The sequence below is a fragment of the Zingiber officinale genome, chromosome 7B (genome assembly GCF_018446385.1).
Source record: "Zingiber officinale cultivar Zhangliang chromosome 7B, Zo_v1.1, whole genome shotgun sequence".
In the NCBI taxonomy this organism is placed as follows: domain Eukaryota; kingdom Viridiplantae; phylum Streptophyta; class Magnoliopsida; order Zingiberales; family Zingiberaceae; genus Zingiber; species Zingiber officinale.
The window spans coordinates 12,532,804-12,554,420 of NC_055999.1; the positions used below are offsets into that span (position 1 = coordinate 12,532,804).

Sequence of the window (21,617 nt, forward strand, 5' to 3'; positions counted from 1 at the left end):
AAGCATTTTGGATTTGAACATAAAAAAAATTTGAAAATGTTAAATAAATATAAATAATCAATAATTTTTTATTAGGGATGATAATTTTCACCAAATACAATAAAAGATCCAATATTTGATTTAAATGAAGAGGATATGAAGAGTTTTTTCTTATCCGATTAAATAATCGACAATTAAATATAAGTATTTGAATAATTGAGAATGAAAGTGGGTGTATTAGAATCCTATACATATCCGAATATCTGAATAAATAATATATAAAAGTTTTTTTTTTAAATACTAAGTTTTTTTAGTATCTAATATATTTTTATTGAAAATAATTAAATTAATCGTATTCTATAAATGTTTTAATATGTGTTTTTTGTTGAATTATATATTTTTTATAGATGTTAATTATGATTTTATTGGATAATGATAGTTGGATGAAATAAAGGAAAATATTGGTGTAAAAAATATCTGTTCTCTGATGGCTATGATTGAGTATCGATATTCTATTCACGAATACGAGGATAGAAATAAAAATTAAAAATATAATGAAATAAGATCCGAACGTCGGATATAAAATCCGACTGTTTAGTCCCCGAAATTAACAGATTTGTCAAATTTATCAGCCACATAACTTTCATCTGGAAGGTTCCATCAACATTTTCAATTTCTTACACCAATCACGAGGCGAGTAGATTGCGGGTAGCTAACGCTACATACATCGGAAACGACAACTCCGATAGATTCTGTCGACGTCAACATTCTAGCCGGCGATGCCCACGTTGCCATAGCCTATCCACGCGTCAACTGTTCAATAATCTCCCATCAGCGTTACCATAAAAACCTCCTGACACCTATATCTCTTACCCAATAATAGCAAAAAACCACCCACCATGTTCCCCACCCACACCCCGAAAGAGTTCCGGTTCGCCCGCCATCTTCCAGTCTTCTTCCTCCACGTGCCGCCTCGATTTCAACCTTACTTTTATCTCTCCCATGTGCTCAAACGTACTCTCCTACTGCCACCTGTACTGAGCCAATGGCAGCTTGAGGCGGCCTCCCCGACACGTGCTGAAGTGGACACGCGTCCGACTGCTCCGACGCTATTTAAGTTTCTTGCTCGCTGAGTCGAGACCGAGTCAGGCAGAGAGAGAGAGAGAGAGAGAGGATCAAAAGCAGAGAGATCGAGCGAAAGGGCGGAGATGGAGCGGAGGGGTGGTTGCTGCATCGACGTGTACGGAAGGGGAGACGCCGAGGCGGCGTGGAGGATGGGCCGGATCATGCTCAGATTTCGCCCGATCGCTCCCAAGCCTGTGGTCGACTCGTCTGGAGCAGCCTCCGTCGCCGTGGTGTCGTCCTCCGCCGGAAGGAAGACAAGGCGAAAGGGCTCAGGTGGTTGCAGAGGGAGGAAGGCGAGGAAGATGGAGACGGGGCGGTCTTCTTCGTCGAAGGAGGGCCCGGCCTCGTCTTCGTCGGTGACGTCCTCGTCGCCGACGATCGTGACTCTCTCCCTGATTCCGGAGACGCCGGAGAGGAAGGACGACATGGCGGCGGAACGAAGGTGCGCTGGATCTGAAAAATTGCTCGCCGCTGCGTTAGCGCCGGCGTGGATGGGCCGAGGGCGGGCAGGCGAGACGGCCGCGGCGACAGGGGTTGCTTGGCCGGTGACGGCGGTGGGGTCATGGGTGACGGTGGAATGCGTGACGGACACGTGGAGGGAGGGGGAGGTGCCGTGGCGGAGCGACGAGGCTGTGCAGGCGGCGCTGTCGGCGGACGACTCCCCCGGGTTCGTGTCCGACGAGTGGGGCAGGGTCACCTGGACCAACGATGCGTACCGGAGGATGGTGTCCGGAGGGTCTCTCGAAGGCAGGTGGACGGCGGAAGAGGAGGAGCAGGTGCGAGTGGGACTGGTGGCGAGGGGGGCAATTCCGGCGGCGGCAGAGGCGTGCCGGGCATTCACTTGCAGGGTTAGGGTGCACTACTCGAGGCGGCCGTGGAGGGGAAAGGCGGCCTGCTCGGCCTCATCGCTGGCGGCGCCGTGCGACGTGTGGAGGTTGGACGGCGGTGGGAGCGCGTGGAGGCTCGATGTAAAGGCGGCGCTAAGCCTGAGTCTCTAGGCTCTAGCCATTAGGACGAAGCCGGCGCCGGCCGTATAATTATAAAATGTGTGTACTCAAGTAAATACGGGGAGTGTTTTTGTTCTTTGGCTTGTGGGAATCTTCTTTCTTCAGAAAAAGAATATGGACCAATTAATGGTATTTATAAATGTAAATTATAAAGAACATTTTAATAGTAATTGTAAAAATATGAAGAGTAAAATGATAAATTTAAAATTCTAAACACTCTGTAAAAAATAAAAATAGAAGATAACTTAATTTTTATAATCCAATAATAAATTAACTTTATGATTCTTGAGACATAAAGAGGTTTAAAGTATGTTGATTAAAATCAATCCTTTGTACTTTCATATGCAAAGTCACACTAGAACTAAAGCACTAAATTTAATAAGGTTGCAGAATATTAAAACTCATAACTAAAGAGATAACTAAAGGTACCATTTTTAATAATAGTTTCTATAAAATAATAGATTTTAATAGAAAATTTAGTGCTTTGAGGTTATGATATTTTTTTATAATGACAGGAACTTTACTGAATTATCAAATCATATTCACTGAAATTTTCTGGTAAAATTCTTCTAAACGCTGCACTCAACACAAACCTACAACTCATCCATGCAGCATCCTGGAGACAAACAACTCCATTTATTCCAAAACATGATCACGGCAGAGTACAAGCGAGAGGCATAAAACATTAGATACGCCCTTAATGCAGCAACAGTTGATTCTCATATAAAGTACATTCATATAAAAGAAGCTATTCTAGGGTGGGTGGAATCCATATGTAGCCGTGTGTTTGCACATACCCTGCTCTGGCTAGCAATTCATCCGCCTCTTCTGGTCCACGGCTTCCCGGTTTATACGCAATAGGCTTCAATTCTCCATTATCAATACTGTGCAGAAGAGGTGTAAATATCTGCCATGCTACCTGCGATATCCATACAAGACAATAAGATCCTATTCTTAGTTAATTAACATGGATTAGGTATGACAAGACATACTTTCAGCTCATCTCTGCGCACGAAGTGCTGCTGGTCACCCCTTATTCTGTCAAGCATTGCATTGAACAAGATAGTCGTCAAAATATAGTTTCTTTGACGATGCGGGCAATAAAGAGAAATTGAAAGCTCAAACTGGAATTAGCTGTTTGAGCATGTAGGAAAAATGAAACTTGGATTAGAAACTACAAGCTTTATCAACAACAACCATAAGCTTAGAAATGCAAAAGATGGTGACAAAATGTAAAATGGATGTACGATTTTCCAAGGCAGGATTTGTGATCCTTATGTGGTTTTAGCATCATCAGCTTCCTCTAAACTCTTTTAGGTCATAAAAATTGTTTGATATATGTTTTCTCATTTCGGGAACTGAAACTGGACCATCTGTACAAGTTGATTAGAGGATCAAAGTATGTGTCAATACAACTGAAATTATTTTGGAAGGCAGGACAAATATATTGGTTCTTGACATCAATCAGTTTACATGTTAAATTATTCATGATTATACTACTTGTATTGAAAAGCAATATATAGAAAAGGCAACAATAAAGAGTTATCACATATAGAACATACGTGTCCAAGATTAACCGCTCATATGCCTCTGGGATTTTGACGTCTTGATATCTTAGCCCATAGGATAAATCTAATTCACTTTGTATTGTTGACATTTCCAATCCAGGTTTCTTGAGCTGCAGCACATAGAAAGAGAAAACAAAGAAAATTGCGATATAAAGAACATGACATGATACAAAACATAGAAGCTGCAAAAGCAGAAACATGCAATATACTCCGAGCATGAAATAGACACACTGATGAAAATTACTTCACCATATGACAGTCACCTACAACTACAAGGATCTCGCAGTTCCAGCTGATGTTTACACCAACCAGAAACAAGGTATTGGGGGCTAATCGTGGTATTCTTCTTTATTTTTGATGTGCAGAAGGAAGAATGTTAGAAGAAGAATAAATATCAAAATAACAGGAGAGGATGCCAGCTAGTGTAGATGGTAAGGGACTTGGAAGTTGTCAAAGTCTTTGATTCAAAGAACTTTACTCAAATGTGAGTGTTCGAGGGCTCTTATAGCTGTCTTTTAAAAAAAAACAGATTTATTCTTAAATTTAATGACTCCTTAACATGAAATCAAAAGGTCGAACATGACTTAGGTAGTACCATCTATGGGATAGTTCTTGCAATGCAAAATGATTGTATAGGCCCTGAGAATCATATTGAACTTACTGTTAGCTTCATATACATGGCTTCTAATGGTTGCAAGCGAATGACAAATTCATTTCTCCCTTGCTTTTTACCTTGCACATTAACAATGATAAATTCAGATAAACAATGAGAGCACTGTAAGTTGAATTCGTTTAAGTAAATAAAATAGTGAAAGTAAACTTAAAAATTGGACAAGAAAATGAGATATGGTAGAGGTATCAACTATACTAAATTATTCAATGAAGAACTCTACAAGACTGTCTTAATCGAATTGTTATTCAATAATTGAGGTGCTGGAACAAGAGACCCATCAACAGGAGATTATAAAAAGAAATGAAAGAGTGGGTAACAAAAATTTAAATGGCATACATTTGAAGATGTCACCAGGAACATCCTTAAACTGAATACGAATTTCAGCTTTCCTGTTGTCCAGAGCTTTTCCTGCCTTTAATATAAAAGGGACACCTGTATTGTATGATTATTAAGTATCAGTAACTAAGAGAGAGCTAGTCAGATAGAGAGAGCTATACAAAAATGAATATTCAGAAAACTTTGTTCTAATAATGAAACTAGATGGTTATTGTGGCACAGTATCACTGCAGTGCTTTGGCAATGATAATTACAAACCTAGCTCAGGTTCTATGTCATGTAAGAACTCAAAGAAACAACAAATCACAAGGTTGAATAAAAATATACAAATTCAAAGAAAGTGAAATTAACAAGGTTGGGAAAAAAAACTGAACCTTCCCATCTTTCATTGTGTATACGTAAAACAACAGTAGCAAATGTAGGGGTGTTTGAGCTGTCAGACACAGTTTGGTCATCTTTATAGCCCTCATATTGTCCGAGGACTACCTCTTCATGTTTTATGGGTAGCACAGACTGAAGAACCTGAAGGATGAAAAATGCTATTAAGATAGATTCACAAGGCTATTGCAGGTCAGAGAAAACAAATGTCATATTTGTTGATGTACTTCTGATAAGAAAATGGGTTTGGTTAATGATGATAAAAATTAAGTGAGAAAGTAAAGATTAAAGCAAGTTTGTTCTTGCATTAAATGAAATGTCTGTATGACCTTCACTTTCTCATCCCGAATGTGTTCAGGCTTAAGTGAAACAGGTTTCTCCATAGCAACCAAACAAAGGACCTGCAGCAATATGGTTACAATTAATTAAAGAGAATGGAAAAAATTATAGTAAAACGATTCCAAAATCAAGTGTATATATATATATATAACACAAAAAGGCTAGCATAACGTTCCTATTTGTGATGTAGCAATAACAACCAAACCTTATCCCACTAAGTGGGGCGGTTATATGGATCCTTCTACTTCATTGGGCTCTATCTTTTACTATATCATCATCTATATTTAAATAATTTTTATCTTGTTTTATCGTTGCTAACCAAGTCTTTTTTTGTGTCCTCTTCTTCGTTTGATGTGTCTATTTGTCATAGTTTCGCATCGCCTAACTAGAGCTTCCTATTTGTGATGCAAAAGTATTAATTTATGATGTGTCCATAGTCAGTCATCCACAAAAAAATCTTCTCACGACATTTCTTGAATAATTCAGCATCACCATCAACAATCCATAATTGTCCTGACTATGTTGTCCTCTGTTGAACTCTAAGGTTATATCACTTGTTAAAATAAATCAATTGCCCTTTTACAGGATTGTTATGGACCTTCAGTTTACAAAAGTCTAGAATAATTAATTATCTAATTCAGGTTAATCTTTCTATTTATTTCAGACAATAATTTATTTTAATTAAGTTGGTCGGTCAATGAGGGTATGGAAAATATTGAAAACAGCTATAGACGAAGTATTTTTCTAGAAATTATTTTAAGATCAACAAAATAATCTACACATAAGGTTATCTACAAGAATGTTGTCCTCTGTTGAACTCTATAAGGTTATATCACTTGTTAAAATAAATCAATTGCCCTTTTACAGGATTGTTGTGGACCTTCAGTTTACAAAAAGTCTAGAATAATTAATTATCTAATTCAGGTTAATCTTTCTATTTATTTCAGACAATAGTTTATTTTAATTAAGTTGGTCGGTCAATGAGGGTATGGAAAATATTGAAAACAGCTATAGACGAAGTATTTTTCTAGAAATCATTTTAAGATCAACAAAATAATCTACACATACCATGTCTAGTCAGCAATAACTGTATTATATCTTAATGTTGGAGATCATAGATCAGATTCCGTAGAATAACATGCATGCTACAAGTAGTCTAACTCACTGGGTATCTTGGAAATTGCCTATAAGAAGCTTTGCGTACAAGCAAATAGCTCAAAATCAAGATTTCTCTTATGCATATATGCACAATGTCCTATTAATGCACTACTCAAAGGAACAATTATTGCACTTTAACAAGATAAATAATTTACAAATCAGAAAAATAAGGGGAGAATATCTAATCTAATCTTACAAATATTTCTATCAATTAGGAGTTCATTTCATTATGTAAAATATACAGGTAGGTAATGCATCCACGAAAAATAACATCATTTATTTTCCAATACCTGCAGCAAATGATTTTGAATGATATCACGAATAATTCTGTAAAATAATAAATGAGGTTAGCTTTCAACCATTATGCAATCAGTTTACTAAAACACTGTTGAGCATTCCCATTCTTATAAAAAATACCCATATTCATCAAAGTATCCTCCTCGTCCTTCAGTTCCAAAGTCTTCTCTAAACACAATCTGTAGATTCATGAAAATGTTTTACATGATATCAATTAACAAATTAGAGATGCATTTTGGAGATCTATGCAACTTCACAGTCACTTTTATATATCTATTTCACATTCACAAGAATCAATCCTCTTTAACAAGAGCAAAAACACCATATAAGCCTAGAATAGTTGAGAAAAGACAAGTACAGGAAATACTTAGGATTTTGAATGGATCACAGTTTTGATATTTTGGATCATTGCAAATGTGGGTTGGACAGACCACCTAATCCCACCTTACTGAAGCCAATTGCCTATGAGAGATTTCATGTGCTACAAGTGAAGTGGTTCCTGATGCATAGTAATATGCAGCCACCTAGAACCCTTTTCAAAACACTATTTCTTGTTCTTCATCTTCTCCCACGTCCTCCCCTTCTTCTATCTCCTCCTCTTGTTATTCGCCTTGCCCTCTAATCCACTCAATCTGTCCTTGTCTCTCATTAGATCATTAGATCTCCTTTTGGTACTTGCTATATAATCAATCATAGTACCTTTCACAATCAGCATTAACTCTAAAGTATGGAAAAGTGGATGAATGAAAAAGAAAAAAATGAGTGGAAGTAAATAAAAGGAAGAACCTAAAAGGAGGTTAAGGGGCTTGTGTCATTGTTGATGATGAGTGCCATCTTGCAAGCGGTCAGAAGTGGCTCGCCTCAGTTAGGGCTCATGATAGTGATCCTCATATTTTTTTCCGCTATAGTTCTTCCTTTTCTTTCCCATGTATTACTGAATTAGGTCAGTATGGTTTATTGATACCTACCTACAGCATGTGCCAACATACTAGAAAACTGAAATTTCCACTGTGCAAAAGGAATTATTTTTCTCATCCTTTTTCTTATATATTTTCCAAATATCAGTAGAGATATTCTCACAATTACATGCTTAGAATTAGCACATTGATTTAAGAAGATGAACTTGCTAAGGCGATTTTGCTGATTGAGAGATTTGTACATTCCTTGGTTAAATCCCTTCCCAAAGAACAAAGGCATTTAGCCCCTCCACGTTTGACACCTGATAAATGTGAATGTTGTGCCCAAAGGATGTTCACATATCTCCACAATGGTATGATATTGTCCACTTTGGGCCTATGCACTCATGGCTCTCCCCAAAAGGACTCATACCAATGGAGATAAGACTTTGCCGAACTACCTTTGTTCTCTGCAACATATTTCTTTATCTCTGCACCAACAAGTCCTTGCCTCTTCACTGCTATAATCCGAAGTTTCCGGTTCGGTCAAACTTCACCAGATCAAACTTCGCAGAAGTCGTTCCCAACATGTTGAAGAAATCCGCCAAAACCTGTAGCTCTAATACCAATTTGTTGTGCCCAAAGGATGTCCACATATCTCCACAATGACATGATATTGTCCACTTTGGGTCTAGGCCCTCATGGCTTTGCTCTTGGGCTCTCCCCAAAAGGCCTCATACCAATGGAGATATCCTACATCCTTTTAACCACATGATCTTTCCTAAATCTTTCCAACGTGGAACTTTGATTGAATCCCAACAGTGAAAGTAAGCACCCTCAATAAGCCCCCTCCAGGGGTCATCGACTTTAGAAATGTACATGGGCCATCAATCTATCAAGGACAGATTCATGAACTTTTAGCATTTGAACTAAACTAATGCAGATTCTGTGGCATTGCCCACTCTACAAGACTTATTTTATCCATTTGCAAAAGATGCCTAAAGGATGACTAGGGGATACGGAGACTATTGTCCCTCAAGACACATGACGCCCAATGTTTTGCTAATGTGGGACTAAACTCATGCCTATTTTAGATCCTTCAGATTTCAGTGGTTGCTCAAAGATACAGTGAAGAAAAGTCGCTATTAACTAAAGGAAATAATAATTGTTAAACCACCAACAAATTGCTGAGACTATGTCAGGTAAAAGAGGAAGGAATACTGTTGAATAAACACAATAAACAGTACCATAAAAAGATTTAATGTGATCCAATACCATATTTCCAAATGTGAAATTTCTTGTATCTGAAACTGAACACAACCTTTTTCAAGACTAATTGTTGAGATCTTACTAATGAAAAACTTTGATTCGAGGTCTTTTTTGAGGAAAGGACATTAATTTGTTTGCACTAAAGATAACTTATTACCTAAGGAAAGTTTAGGCAAATTCAGTGGTGGGCTCTCTTCAGAAGATCAAAAAAGGGACAGTTTACAATGCTTAATCCATGTCAAAAATTTTCAGCCAAAAGGAAAAATCTAGAATTCAATTTTTTTTTTTTAATGTTCAAGAAGACATGCCCGGAAGAAAACTATGAATCATGTAATGATAAGCATGGTTTAAAGTGTCATGCCTAGACGGGCGACACATCTCGTTCCGCTCGGCGACCGGCACGACCCCGGCACCAGCACGACCCCGGCACCATACTCGTGTCAACTGCGACGTGTTGCGCGATCCCGTGGTCGCAGTAGAGGGGTTGCTCGACCTCGCAACAACAGCGAAGGGGTCGCATAACCCTTCCGCTGTCGCCGCGGAGACGTCGCGCAACCTTGCGACCACTGCAAAGGAGTGCACGACCATTGCGGTCACGCCGAAGGAGTCACGAGATCCCAATGGGCATGGCTAAGGGGTCACGCAACCCCACGCGAGCTTGCGAGTGGTGTCGGATTTCAGATTTTTTTAAAATTAAACTTAGGTTAATTATTTTATTCAACTCCTAACTATGATGGAGATAATCTAAAGAGGCTTTATTAAACCCTAATAAAATTATCTAATTAATTTTAATTAATTTTATATTCCATTTATTTTAATTTAAAAATTATAATAAAATTTTTATTTATTTATTTATCTATTTTCATTTTTTTTCCCCTTGTTTTAAAGATTATTTTTTATATTGTTTATTTTTTAATTAATATATTTTATATTGAAAAATACCAAAACTATATCAACATGGCACGGTATGGTACCGAAACCGTATCGTTTCGGTCCAGGACCGAAACCGTATCATTCCGGTCTAGGACCGAAATCGTATCGTTCCGGTCCATGATCAAAACATCGGCACGGGTCAAAATTTACACCTTGATAAACATGATAGCATGCATCTAGACTATCTCCGTGGATCAATTTATTTATTTTTCTCAAATCAAAGCAAATATAGGAGGAAAACTTACCTGTATATTATCAATGTTGTCACGATTCCAAAGCGGCAAAAATAATCGATTTGCAAACCGCAGTACAAGCTGCAAATTCAAGAAGAAAAAAAAGGAGATTGAGTAAGCCAATGCCAAAAATTGAAAGAAGCCTGATTCGGTTTCTTGCCTTCCAATTTCTTCAGAAAATGAAGAATGTCAGCTATAATTTTTAAAGAATTACCAAGTTCTGAACCAACTCCTTTCCCAGGTAGTGATCAATTCGATACAGCTGTTCTTCGGTAAATAGCTCTCCAAGCTGAGCGCTTAAATCTTCTGCAGAATTAAGGTCCTTTCCAAAAGGTTTCTCAACAACTATGCGAGTCCACCCACCAAGATCAGCTGAGAAGTATTTAAAACCAGGAAAGATTAGCTTATGAGACAGAAGAATCAAGAAAAAGATACTTCAAATTATCCTCATGGAGCACATCTAAGTACTTAAATGTGCATCTCAAATGCTACAATAGCTGACTACACTACAATAGCAGACTGCAACAGAGTCAGATTTCATGACCTTCCTGAAATACAAAGCCATTATTGAGACAGATAAATAGCTATTCTGCCCTGTCTATACAACATGTGTTACACATCATTGGATGGAGTGGAGAAAGGCAGCAACTTAATACGATCAGGAAGCAAAAGAAGGAAGAGAAAGTTAGACAAGCATATAGTGGAAGGGTGTGTAACTCACAGAATGGGCTCTCTAAGGTGACTTGGGAAAAGAAAGCCTAATTACAGAATCATGAAAAGGAGTTCATAAGTTTTCTAAGAAAAGCAATAGTTAAGACTTAAAACTAAAATAGTGCACAATAATGGGAACTTTCTTTAACTATTGACATGGAAAATGATACATTGTAGTTTTTAAAGTATTGTTATGGAAAATGAATTTCTTAATTTAAACTTCTTAATTGGCATGGAAAATGCAAACTACCACAGCTAAAAAACTAATGTACATGTATCATTCTGAAAACTCTTAAACACAGTGCACAGTAGATGCCTACCATAAGAGAATTTGAAGATCCTAATGCATACATTAACTACTTTTCTTGAGTTATAAGAATGAGAAAGAGGAGATACATGCTGATTGTGATGTGAGAAAAGCTAGGTTTTACAAATTTAGAAGGCACATGCAGATTTTAATTTACCTAGAAAAGCTACATGGGCAATTCACCTAAAAAAATCTCAAGTTCAAAAATTTAACCAAGCACTTCTATTTTCAGAATTCCTGCTTAAAGGATAAAGAAAATGGCTTGAGTGTAGATAAGCTTTATATTTATTTTACACTAATAAATATATGCGATTGTCTACAAACACTAGAGTAATACACACTTTCATGGGGCAAGTAAGGGTAAAATTGTCATTTAGGGAAAATGTGTGCTCCTAGTACTAGCAAATTCTGAAAATTAGGGGCATTCCTAAGAGAACTACCAAAGTTTCATCAACTAATTTAGTGATTTGAGCATCTTATTGAATTCACAGGAGATTACATGTATTTGTGCAATATAGTCTTATCATTCTGCAAACAGAAGGATAAACAGATGGTGGAAGTGCCAAGTAAAATAGCCTGCGAGAAATTCCTGGATGGCTATTTTTTGATATCTCATGCTCAGAAATTGCCTTGTTCAATAGTTGGAAGCCATCTGCACTGTCATATGAACCACTGACATATTTAATCTGCAAAGTAAAATTACAAAAAACTCTTATTTCCCAAATTCACAAAATCTCAGATAGGGAGAAGATATATGATTAATTTACCAATTGCAAGAACCTTGACAGAACATCCTCTTGCTCAGCTGAAACACCTTTCTGTAGATATCTGAACATCACATATACAAAGATTAATGAACTAGATACAGAACAAACAAAAGTTCTATAATAAATCCCTAACTAGTGAACTTTTTGTGATTCCATGCATCAACCAAAGATAGGATTCAATAAGTTCTCTGGAATAATGCAAGTTAACCTTCTCTTCTTTGTCTAGATGTACATAAAACATAGAACAAGCACTGTGATTCAAGATTATATATAGAACAATAAGAAGGAGAAGTTGGAGTCAGCTATATGAAGCTTATCCGCCATTAACTTGGTCATATCAATATATCACTAGTAATATTCATATCTTTTAAAACACATCTAATTACATCAGACAAAACTTTCTTCAGTCTCACTATACTTGAGCCGTCAACTCATATTCCATGATACATTCATTATATATGTCTCCTTGCTAAATAATAGATCCCAAATCTACAAAACCCTAGTTATAATTCTTGCCCGTCCATCGTAATGATTCACTAATTTACTTTATGAGTTTCTCTCCACAATTTATTATCAATGAACACTATAGAAGGGGCGCTTTGGCGCATAAGTAAAATTACAGCCGTACGACCATAGTCAAGGGTTCAAGTCGTGAAAATAATCTCTTGCAATGCAGGGTAAGACGGTGTACAATAGACTAGTGTGGTCCGACCCTTCCCCGGAACCCCGAGGGAGTTTCGTGCACTGGGTTGCCCTATCAATCAACACTATAACATTTTGCAATTACTATACATCAAAGAAGCTTATCGCGAATGTCTAATGAGTTCATCGAGTGCTAATCCAAAAGCAGAAGGAATTAGAGATGACCCTTAAAGTGCGTTTGGTTCGGGATTATTGTTGATAACCTTGGTTATCTATCCAAAGTTATCAAAAAAATCATGTTTGGTTTAAGTAATAAGTGATTCCCAAGTAATAATGCATGCCCAACACATCAGCAAATGGGGGGCATAAACCCGGAATTTGATTACCTCCGAAATGTTAGGTTTTGGGTGGTTCCGGGGTTAACGAAAAATTTTGGTCTTTCTTTGCCCTCGCCCTCGCTATGTTCCTCCTCTCCCCTTCTCCCCCTTCTCCCCGTTCCCACCTTCCTCCTCCCTCTCTAGCACCTACCGCTCCTTCGGCATGAGCACGAGTCCATCCTGGGGCGGTCCTGCCTAGGAGAAGCATGTCTGCTCCTACCTCCGGGAAGTTTTTCCTCGTCATTGGGGCTGCTGGGTTCGTCGGGATGCAAGCGTGTGGCTGTCGTCCTCGAGCGCTACGGCTATGGCGTCCTCAGCCTCGACAACTTCAACGCCTACTACGATCTCGACCTGAAGCAGGCGTGCCGGACGCTACCCGACTGCGCGGCTATCTTCATCGTCTAGGGCAACATCAACTACGCCGCACTGCTCCGCAAGTTGTTCGGTGTGGTGCCAATCTCTCACGTGGTGCACCTCGCGGGCCAGGCCGGCGTCTGCCACACCCTCACTAACCTCAGCAACACTTCCCTTGTTTTTGTCTCGGATTTAGTCTCTATCCTCGAGCAGCTTCTCAAGGTTAAGGCTGTCAAGAAGTTTGTGAAAATGCCCGGGAACAAGGACGTACAATTCACCCACGCCAATATTACGCTCACGGAGGAGGAGCTTGGTTACCATCCAACGACTTCCCTCCATTCCGGACTCAAGAAATTTGTTCGTTGGTACCTCGGGTACTACTCCATGTCCTGAAGCAAGCATGGCAGTGAAGAAGGTAGAAGCATTAGCAGCTAGCTAAATTGATAAGCATGTGAGAACAACTAATCAGTTGCTGTGCGATTGAGCTGGTTTAGCTTGTTATTTTGCTTTTACTGCTATTTATAGCCTTTTCAAATTCCTCTCCTTGAATTTGGTTCTATTAGTATTTTTTTATCAGCTTCTAGTTCTTCCTTTATTTTCCACCTGCCATATGTAATGAAGGAACCTTAAGAGTCATTATTGGAGAGTAGGTTCCTATTGTTCTTGGGAAGAGAAAGTAGCACACTGTTTTCTCAGTTCAATAGTTCTGTTCTTGCATCATTTTTCAACTCCCTTAATTTGTATTTATTTTGGGTTTATTCATCTGGCTGAGGAGAGGTCGATGGTGGAGGAAGTCGCCTAAAGAACCAAACTCCACAGCGATGGCGATCCCAGAGCTGAGATTTTTTTTTGCCTTGAATGCTCTAATCAGGGTCTACAATGCATTGCAGGAAATTTTTGGAAATGAGCTTTTAATTAATGATTTTGATAAATTTGTGGAAGATGAAGATAAATAGGTTTTGGATAATGTAAATGTGTAATACTTTCCGATCTAAAATAACATGATTTTTGATAATCGATTGTCTTTTGGGTTGGATGAAGGGTAATAAAGTAAATGTCAAACTAGGTTATATATTAAAACCTCCAAACAAATAAGTTTTTGTTGCATTACCTAGCGTTGAACCAAACAACATTAGATTATGTTTTATTCCCCAAAACCTTGGTTATGTGAAGGTTATGTATGATAAATTGAACCAAACGCATCCTAAGGGTACATTTGGTTGGGATTATCCTTGATAACCTTGGTTATCCATCCATGGTTATCAACGAAAACCCTGTTTGGTTTAGGTAATCGGCAATTCTCAAGAATGAAGGATGCCGGCCACATCACTAAAATGTTAGCAAAAGGAGGAATTTGACTACCTTGGAAGCCTAGGGTTTTTCTTCATTCTGGAGTTAACAACAAAATTTTTCCAAAATCATCCTCACGGTTCTGCATGCGAAGGAGGGCAAGCGGTCGTCTAGGCCAAGAAGGAGCGGAGGCAGGGAGGGGCGGACGAAGGGGACGACTTGTTCTACATCGGACTGTTGGCGATCGAAAGCTTATGAGGCTCAAATCAGAGCCTCTCCCTCTTCGATTTCTCTTTCTGATTAAAGATCAATCTCATCTTTTGCTTTTTCTTTTGCCTCTGTTATAGATACCCAAAAGCAAGTTGTCTACAACCACTACCGTGTGGAGGGACTCAAGGGCCAGATCTCACCGCCGGGTGCTGGTGTTCCAGGAGACGCCACCTTTTTCTCTAGCGGCGGGGATGGGCCGACCCCATTTAGGTTCAATCCTAGGGACGCCGGGTAAGCTTTTGCAGGAGTTGACTTGCCTTCTAGACTGATATTGAGCTTATTCAATTAGTTTGGATCATTTTGTTAACCGTACTCTATCTTCTGTATCCAGGACAACAGTGACCGTGGAAGAAATGTTAACAATCGATTTGGAACCAGGATGGAAGAAGGCACAAAAAATACATTCCCAGCAAAAGGAAATGAATCACCGAATGTAGTTCCCGCAAAACCTGTGAATGTAAAACACAGATATCTGTCCTCTGGGTTCGTCTTTGATTCTCACAATCAGCCTTTTGTTTAGAGGCGATAACAATGATCTCGGTTTCAAAAATACTGAACATGTTGAGACTTTGTCTTATTGAGGGTAATAAAGTAAAATCAAATAAGTTTTTCTGAATTACATAAGATTGAACCAAACAACGTTAGATTATGTTTTATTCCTCATAACCAAGGTTATCAATGATAACTTGAACCAAACACACTCTTAAAGTGAACCAACAATCATAGTATAAAAATCATTTGTCATAAGCCTAGTAGTTTTAACATGAGAAGCTAGAACATCATAAATATACTTTATATCAACATAATTAAAATTAAAATTTTCCCCCTCTTTTAAATCTACACATTTACTATCTAGGACTCCATAATATTTCTCAGACAATAAATATAGCAAGAAATCTGATACAAGACTAGATATTAGGTCAAAAGAACCCAGAATATAATCAAATACTCAAATGATCAAAGTTACTGATGGTATTTAACATTTTGCAAAGGAATTTTGTATTAGATATGTGAAGTTATTAATGAAGCTAAGGATGAACTGTGAAGAAATTTATATGAAAAAAATACAATCTTACCCACGGATGCGTGCTCTAAGATCATCATCTGAAAGCTTTGTCCTGGCATAACCAAATATATGTACATCCTCCTCCTGCAGGAATCCCTGTATATCTCCACATAATACAAATACATTAGTTGAAGTACTTGCATCTATAATTCTACTCAATTAATCAGAGTAAAAAAAAAGGACAACCCGTGACCACAAGGTCACATAGCGGCAACTTTACCATTGCTCCAAGGCTTCCCTTCATTCAATTAATTAGAGTAATCAAATTAATTTCACATATCAAAATAAAAAGAAAGTTAACAATATTACAACTGGAAAACATAGAATTTGTTTTCATTCTATGTCCCAATAAGAATTTCACATGGCTAGCACCTTATTGCAGATCCTAGTAAATTGTCTTTGATTAGTCATGCTCTTCAAATTTCCTAACATGTAAGCTTAAATTATGAAGGAAATCCTAAAAATAACCCAGATTAAACCAAAACACAGAAATATCTGACCAACTTTACAAACTAAAACATGCTTGCATACCCTAAAACAAATAATAACTAAATGAAACCATGCCAAAGATGGGGTAAACAGAGTATGTTTTTCATTTCAAAATTACTCGTTTACGATCAAAGTTTAAAATCTTGTTTCTTAAATAGAGTTTCAGTTGCTGACTGGAAAGAGACAGTTCGGTATTGTGTCAGAGTGCCAACAAATGACATCAATGAGAAATTGGAGGTGGAAGGTAGAACGAGATAAAAGAAGAAAAATACTTGGAGGAGCTATTTTGTGGATTCTTCTTTAATGGATGAATATTATTGACACTTCATCTCTCCCAAAGTTGTTTTTGAATTAAAAGAAAACCCTGGTGGAACTCGTGTGATCCTCCCAAAGTTGTTTGTGGAAAAAAATCCTCATGGAACCAAATCTCAAGTTGTGCAGTCTTCATGGAGTTGTTTGTGAGTCATTTTGATCTTTGTTGGAGCAGTATGAGTTGTGGGGCTTGAAGAAGCGCCTCCACTCGCAAAAGTTGTCCACAAGTTGTGTGAAGTAGTTCTGAGTTGTTGCAAAGAAGTTGTTTCAAGTCCTCTTGCTCACAGAAGATGTTTGAAAAACACTCATAAGTCATAAAAGAAAATCCTTGTTCTTCCTATCTCGACTTGTTCCATGTGTGGTTTAGCAAGTGAAATAGGACGTTTTTCTTGTGACGACCAACATGGAACCACATTTAAAATCATGCTCAAAACTATCTTCAACAAGATTTACCCTCATGATTAACCAAGTTTAAGATAACTTTAGAAATGCAATGACCTAAAAAAGAAAATTTTAAGCAGGTATTATCGATGATCTAATATATGGAACACAATTTAGTTATTTAAACAAAAAAAAAGGTCAAAGAACAAAGAATGACTGCACGCCCTGGGTTAATAATTCTATCCATTTTCTAATAACTTAGGATTATTGGGAAATGCATTTTCACTGACCTAGGATACCATATTCTTACAAATCATAGAGCTAGGCTATTGCCTAAGATCAGCAGACTTCCTAAAAGCCATACAAAAAAGTATACATTTCAAATACCAATCACTGTCCCATAAAAAATCCGTCCACCAAATCCATTCCCAGTAATTCCATAAACAAAGTCGCACCATTCATTTCATATAGGAACCATGAAGTTCATATTGCAAAGCTTGAAATTATATAGACAAAAGGAGTATCCACTATCAACATCCAGGGACACAATAGTAATAACAAAGTAAATTGACAATCATAGTGACTAAAGAAATTTCTCAACAATCATAGTACGCAATTGATGAGCCCATGAATTCAATAGAATCTGAACCTCAAAACAATCAAAAACAGGATAGGATGGCTTTAGGAATCAGTTGAAGAAAAAAATTGCAGTCACAAAGACAGCATTTGTCTTCTAGATAGCAAAGGGAAAAGTAATGTATATGGATCTAATATCATAGCATAAAATATCAATCGAAACATGTTAAATTCATATATGTGTGTGTGTGTGCGCGCGCGTGTGTGCATGTGCGCACTACAAACCTGAAGGAAAAGGTGGAAAAGTGCAGGAAATGTTTTCTTTTTCGCAAGATCTCCTGAAGCACCAAGCACAATTATGGACAGACAGCCAGCCTCCCTCACAAGTCCCATGTCCTTTTCTTCTGAAAGTGATTCACCCTTAGTATTGCCACTTTCTGATGGCACATGCCGCAAAATTGAATTCAATACATTGCATCCCTTTGACATGGCTGACCACAGTATGTCAAGCTTATTCTTTCAAACCTGAGAATTGCATAGGTATATACAAAAACAATCATTTGTCAATGGAGAATGTAGCATATATTTTTAGGAACTAATGGATTCAAAAAGTAAGGGGCTTTTTACTGTGGGGGGAGAGGGAAAGAATGTAAGCATGAACTAAAGATAGAGATTCATGAGAAATATCTTATGATTAATCTCTATCTTCAAAGAATACAAAAGCAACAACAAATACTGAAACGATGGAGATAACAACAACCACAACAAATTTAATAGCATCAATTTCAAAAGGGGGAATACAAAACTGTGAAGGAATCTTTTTTTCTAAATTCAACAAACGAAAAGAAGTTTTTAAATATGCAAAATGTTGGATAATCTAATCAAGAGTCTGGACATTATGCAAATAAAGGTAAATGTGTTACTATTAGAATATCAAATTATGAGTGAACAAGTAGGAGCTTGGATGCTGGGGCCTGAGATCCTTATGTTTTTATGGTTCATCCACCTTCAGCTCTGCGTAGATTTACTTACTACCATAAATCTTAAGTGGATAATCTCCGATTACTGCAAATCGACTGAATAAACAACCACACCTCCAAAATACCGGAGTAGTAGCGAAGAAAAAGCTTAGATTCATCCGAAGCAGAGCAATCTCTCCCAAAGAGAACAAAAACAAAAAGAAAACACAAGAATCGTCAACATAGTCAACAAAGTATCGATTAAGAACCATCTCACCAAGGACAAACACCGCCATGAGTAAAAAAAACAACCCTTCTTGATACAAAACACCAATAGCTACTATACCAAAAGGGGAAAAGCTCCAGCACAGATTCGCAGAATAGGAAAGAGCAAAGAAAGCAAGAACAAACCTTCCCAGTAGTGACCTCGGCGATGGGGAAGACGGAATTGGGGGCAGCACCCTTATCTTATACCCGCTGCTCAGATCATTGCGCCTTCTGTTCGCTTAGTTACTTGCCCCCAAGCCCTCTTTTCCTTTCACGTTTACCTGCCACCGAATTCAACGGAGAAGAAACCAGCATAAATCCACTGGAAAGGGGAAAAAAAGATTTTTTCCCTTGACCTAACTAAACTGGTAGAACGTACGCGAATGCTATACGCGACGACTTGTCGGGAATAAGAAAGCAGCGTGTGTAGGCAGTAGGGGTGGTAGGTTTTGGTGTATAGTTGTCAGGTTTCAATTTAATCGTATGGGTGAGGGCACGGCGTATGGGTGAGGGTAATTACATCCATGGCCGCAGGTGCCACCACGGCTGCTAGATTGAAGGATCACAGCCGTTGAAACCGATCGATTAGGATATGGCGCGAGCCAACCAATTAAAGGGGACCTTTACCACGTGTTCCGTGTCGTCTCCTACTATTTAAAGTTAAACAAAAAAAGACAAAAACAAATGAACTGATATTTTAATATTTTTTAAAATCGAATTTTTATTTTTAAAGAAATCATCATAAAATACTGATATTGACATTATTGTAGCAAACTGGGCATCTGTCCTGATATTGATAATCATATGAAATATAGATTTAAATATGATATATCATAAGACTATATTAAGTCTCTTCCGATTTTTAGTGTTCAATCATAGGGATGACAATGGGGCGGGACGAGGGTGGGTTTGTCATTCTCATCCTCACCCGGTTTTCATTTTTTCGGGTTCGGAGATTCCCTGAACCTGAACCCGAACCCACGGGTTCGGGGATTCCCCATCCCCGCCCCATTTCTAAATTTAATTTATATTATTATTATTATTATTTAATAATAATTATTAATGATAATATTAATATTAATATCAATATCAATAATATTATTATTAATAATATTTTCAAAAAATTTTAATATTAATATTAACATATTATTAATATTTTTTTTAAAAAATCATATTATTATTTATTAATATTAATAATAATAATATTCGGGGCGGGTTCGGGGATGGGGATAATATTCCCATACCCGCCCCATCCCCGAAAAATCGGGGATCCCCATCCCCATTTCGGGTTTTCCCGCGGGGCCCCAAACCCACGGGGAAAATTGTCATCCCTATTCAGTCATGGAGATATTCAGGTAAATCGAGTTGTCCTATGGTAATTGTATTTAAGTTAAGACTGTGTGAATATTAAGTTTATGTTCTACATGGATAATTTAGAAATAATGGTGTAGCCCGGTTGAACAATTGCCCTGGGCAAAACACTGAGCCTATTAAAGCCCAACCTAGCGTAGCCAGGTTGAGGTCTAAAATTGTTGGGTTGCTTGCTTAGCTATATTGCCCCTGGACTAAAAACGTTGAACCCAACAAAGCACAGCCTGACATAGTTAAATTGAGGTCTAAAATTACTAGGCGCAGTGAGCGACCATGAGCAACAACAAACATGGCGCAGTGAGACGCGCGTCAACTTCAAGTTTTTCAATCTCTCTCTTCGTTCCCACGGGCTTATTTGTTCTTGTTCTCTTCCTTCGCTTCCCTCTCTTCCCTAAATTGAAAGCCCTAACCGTCTTCGCCTCTCATCCGCTCTTCTCTTACTCCACATCCAACCCTAGATAAAGGTTATCTTCTTCAACTCTCAGCTCGCACTAAGTGAGTTAGGATTTTTCGCTCACAACTATACGGCTGGTCATCTACCTCCTCTCCATTTTCTACTTGTATTTCAGAATGATGCAACAAGGTGTTGTGAAAGGATGTTGAGTTACTATCTTCTACCCATCGCAGTTTATAAGAACTAGGCATTTATAAACCGCTATGAGAAGAATTTAGTGCTTGATTTCAATGAATATGATGGTGTTGGTTTTCAAAATTTTCAACATTAGTGCTGATCTTCAAAACCCTAAGTCCAATGTTGGTTCAAGTTTTCAAAAACCCTTTGACTACATGTATGCGCTGGTTTTTACAAACCACCACCAACGTTGGTTCTAGTTTTTGCAAACCAACATCAATGTTAGTGTTGATTTTTAAAAACCCATTGACTACAAGTTGGTGTTGGTTTGCAAAGACCAACACCAACATTGGTTATGATTTTCAAAAATCCATTGATGGCTACATTGGCGCTAGTTTTAAAAAAAGGACACATTGATCCTGGTTTTAGAAAACCACCACTAATGTGGTGTTGGTTTCTCAAAACCAACACTGCCCAATTTTAAAAAATACAGAAGCCAAACCAACATATTGTAGTAAATGTTTGAAAAATAACATCAATGTGGTACTGCAATATGAAAACTAGCACCACACCATATTGTTATATCAATGTCAAAATCTTGGAACCATTATTTGTGTATATATACATTTTTTTATTATAGTAATAATGTAAATTTTGAATAATTTCAGCTACCAGTTGATATTGGCCATAAACTTCAATGGACTAGTATTTTAGGT

The 21,617-nt window shown here is 37.8% G+C and overlaps 2 protein-coding genes across 2 annotated transcripts; one reads left to right on the forward strand and one right to left on the reverse strand.

Moving 5' to 3' along the window:
• Window positions 1–1,098: 1,098 nt before the first annotated feature.
• Window positions 1,099–2,187, forward strand: LOC122003573. The gene has a single exon (XM_042558668.1). It carries the CDS (start codon window positions 1,188–1,190, stop codon window positions 2,100–2,102), a length of 915 nt encoding a protein of 304 aa, XP_042414602.1. The 5' UTR covers window positions 1,099–1,187; the 3' UTR covers window positions 2,103–2,187.
• A 541-nt stretch (window positions 2,188–2,728) lies between these two features.
• Window positions 2,729–19,264, reverse strand: LOC122005345 (glucose-6-phosphate 1-dehydrogenase, cytoplasmic isoform-like). The gene is made up of 16 exons (XM_042560365.1): window positions 19,104–19,264; window positions 18,019–18,258; window positions 15,986–16,071; window positions 11,977–12,037; window positions 11,709–11,895; window positions 10,406–10,563; window positions 10,204–10,272; window positions 6,981–7,039; window positions 6,854–6,890; window positions 5,396–5,467; window positions 5,063–5,210; window positions 4,689–4,784; window positions 4,341–4,411; window positions 3,674–3,789; window positions 3,104–3,149; window positions 2,729–3,030 (listed from the first exon to the last, which is right to left on the reverse strand). The coding sequence occupies exons 2-16, from the start codon at window positions 18,220–18,222 to the stop codon at window positions 2,860–2,862; spliced, it is 1,581 nt and encodes a 526-aa protein (XP_042416299.1). The 5' UTR covers window positions 18,223–18,258; window positions 19,104–19,264; the 3' UTR covers window positions 2,729–2,859.
• Between the last annotated feature and the right edge of the window lie 2,353 nt (window positions 19,265–21,617).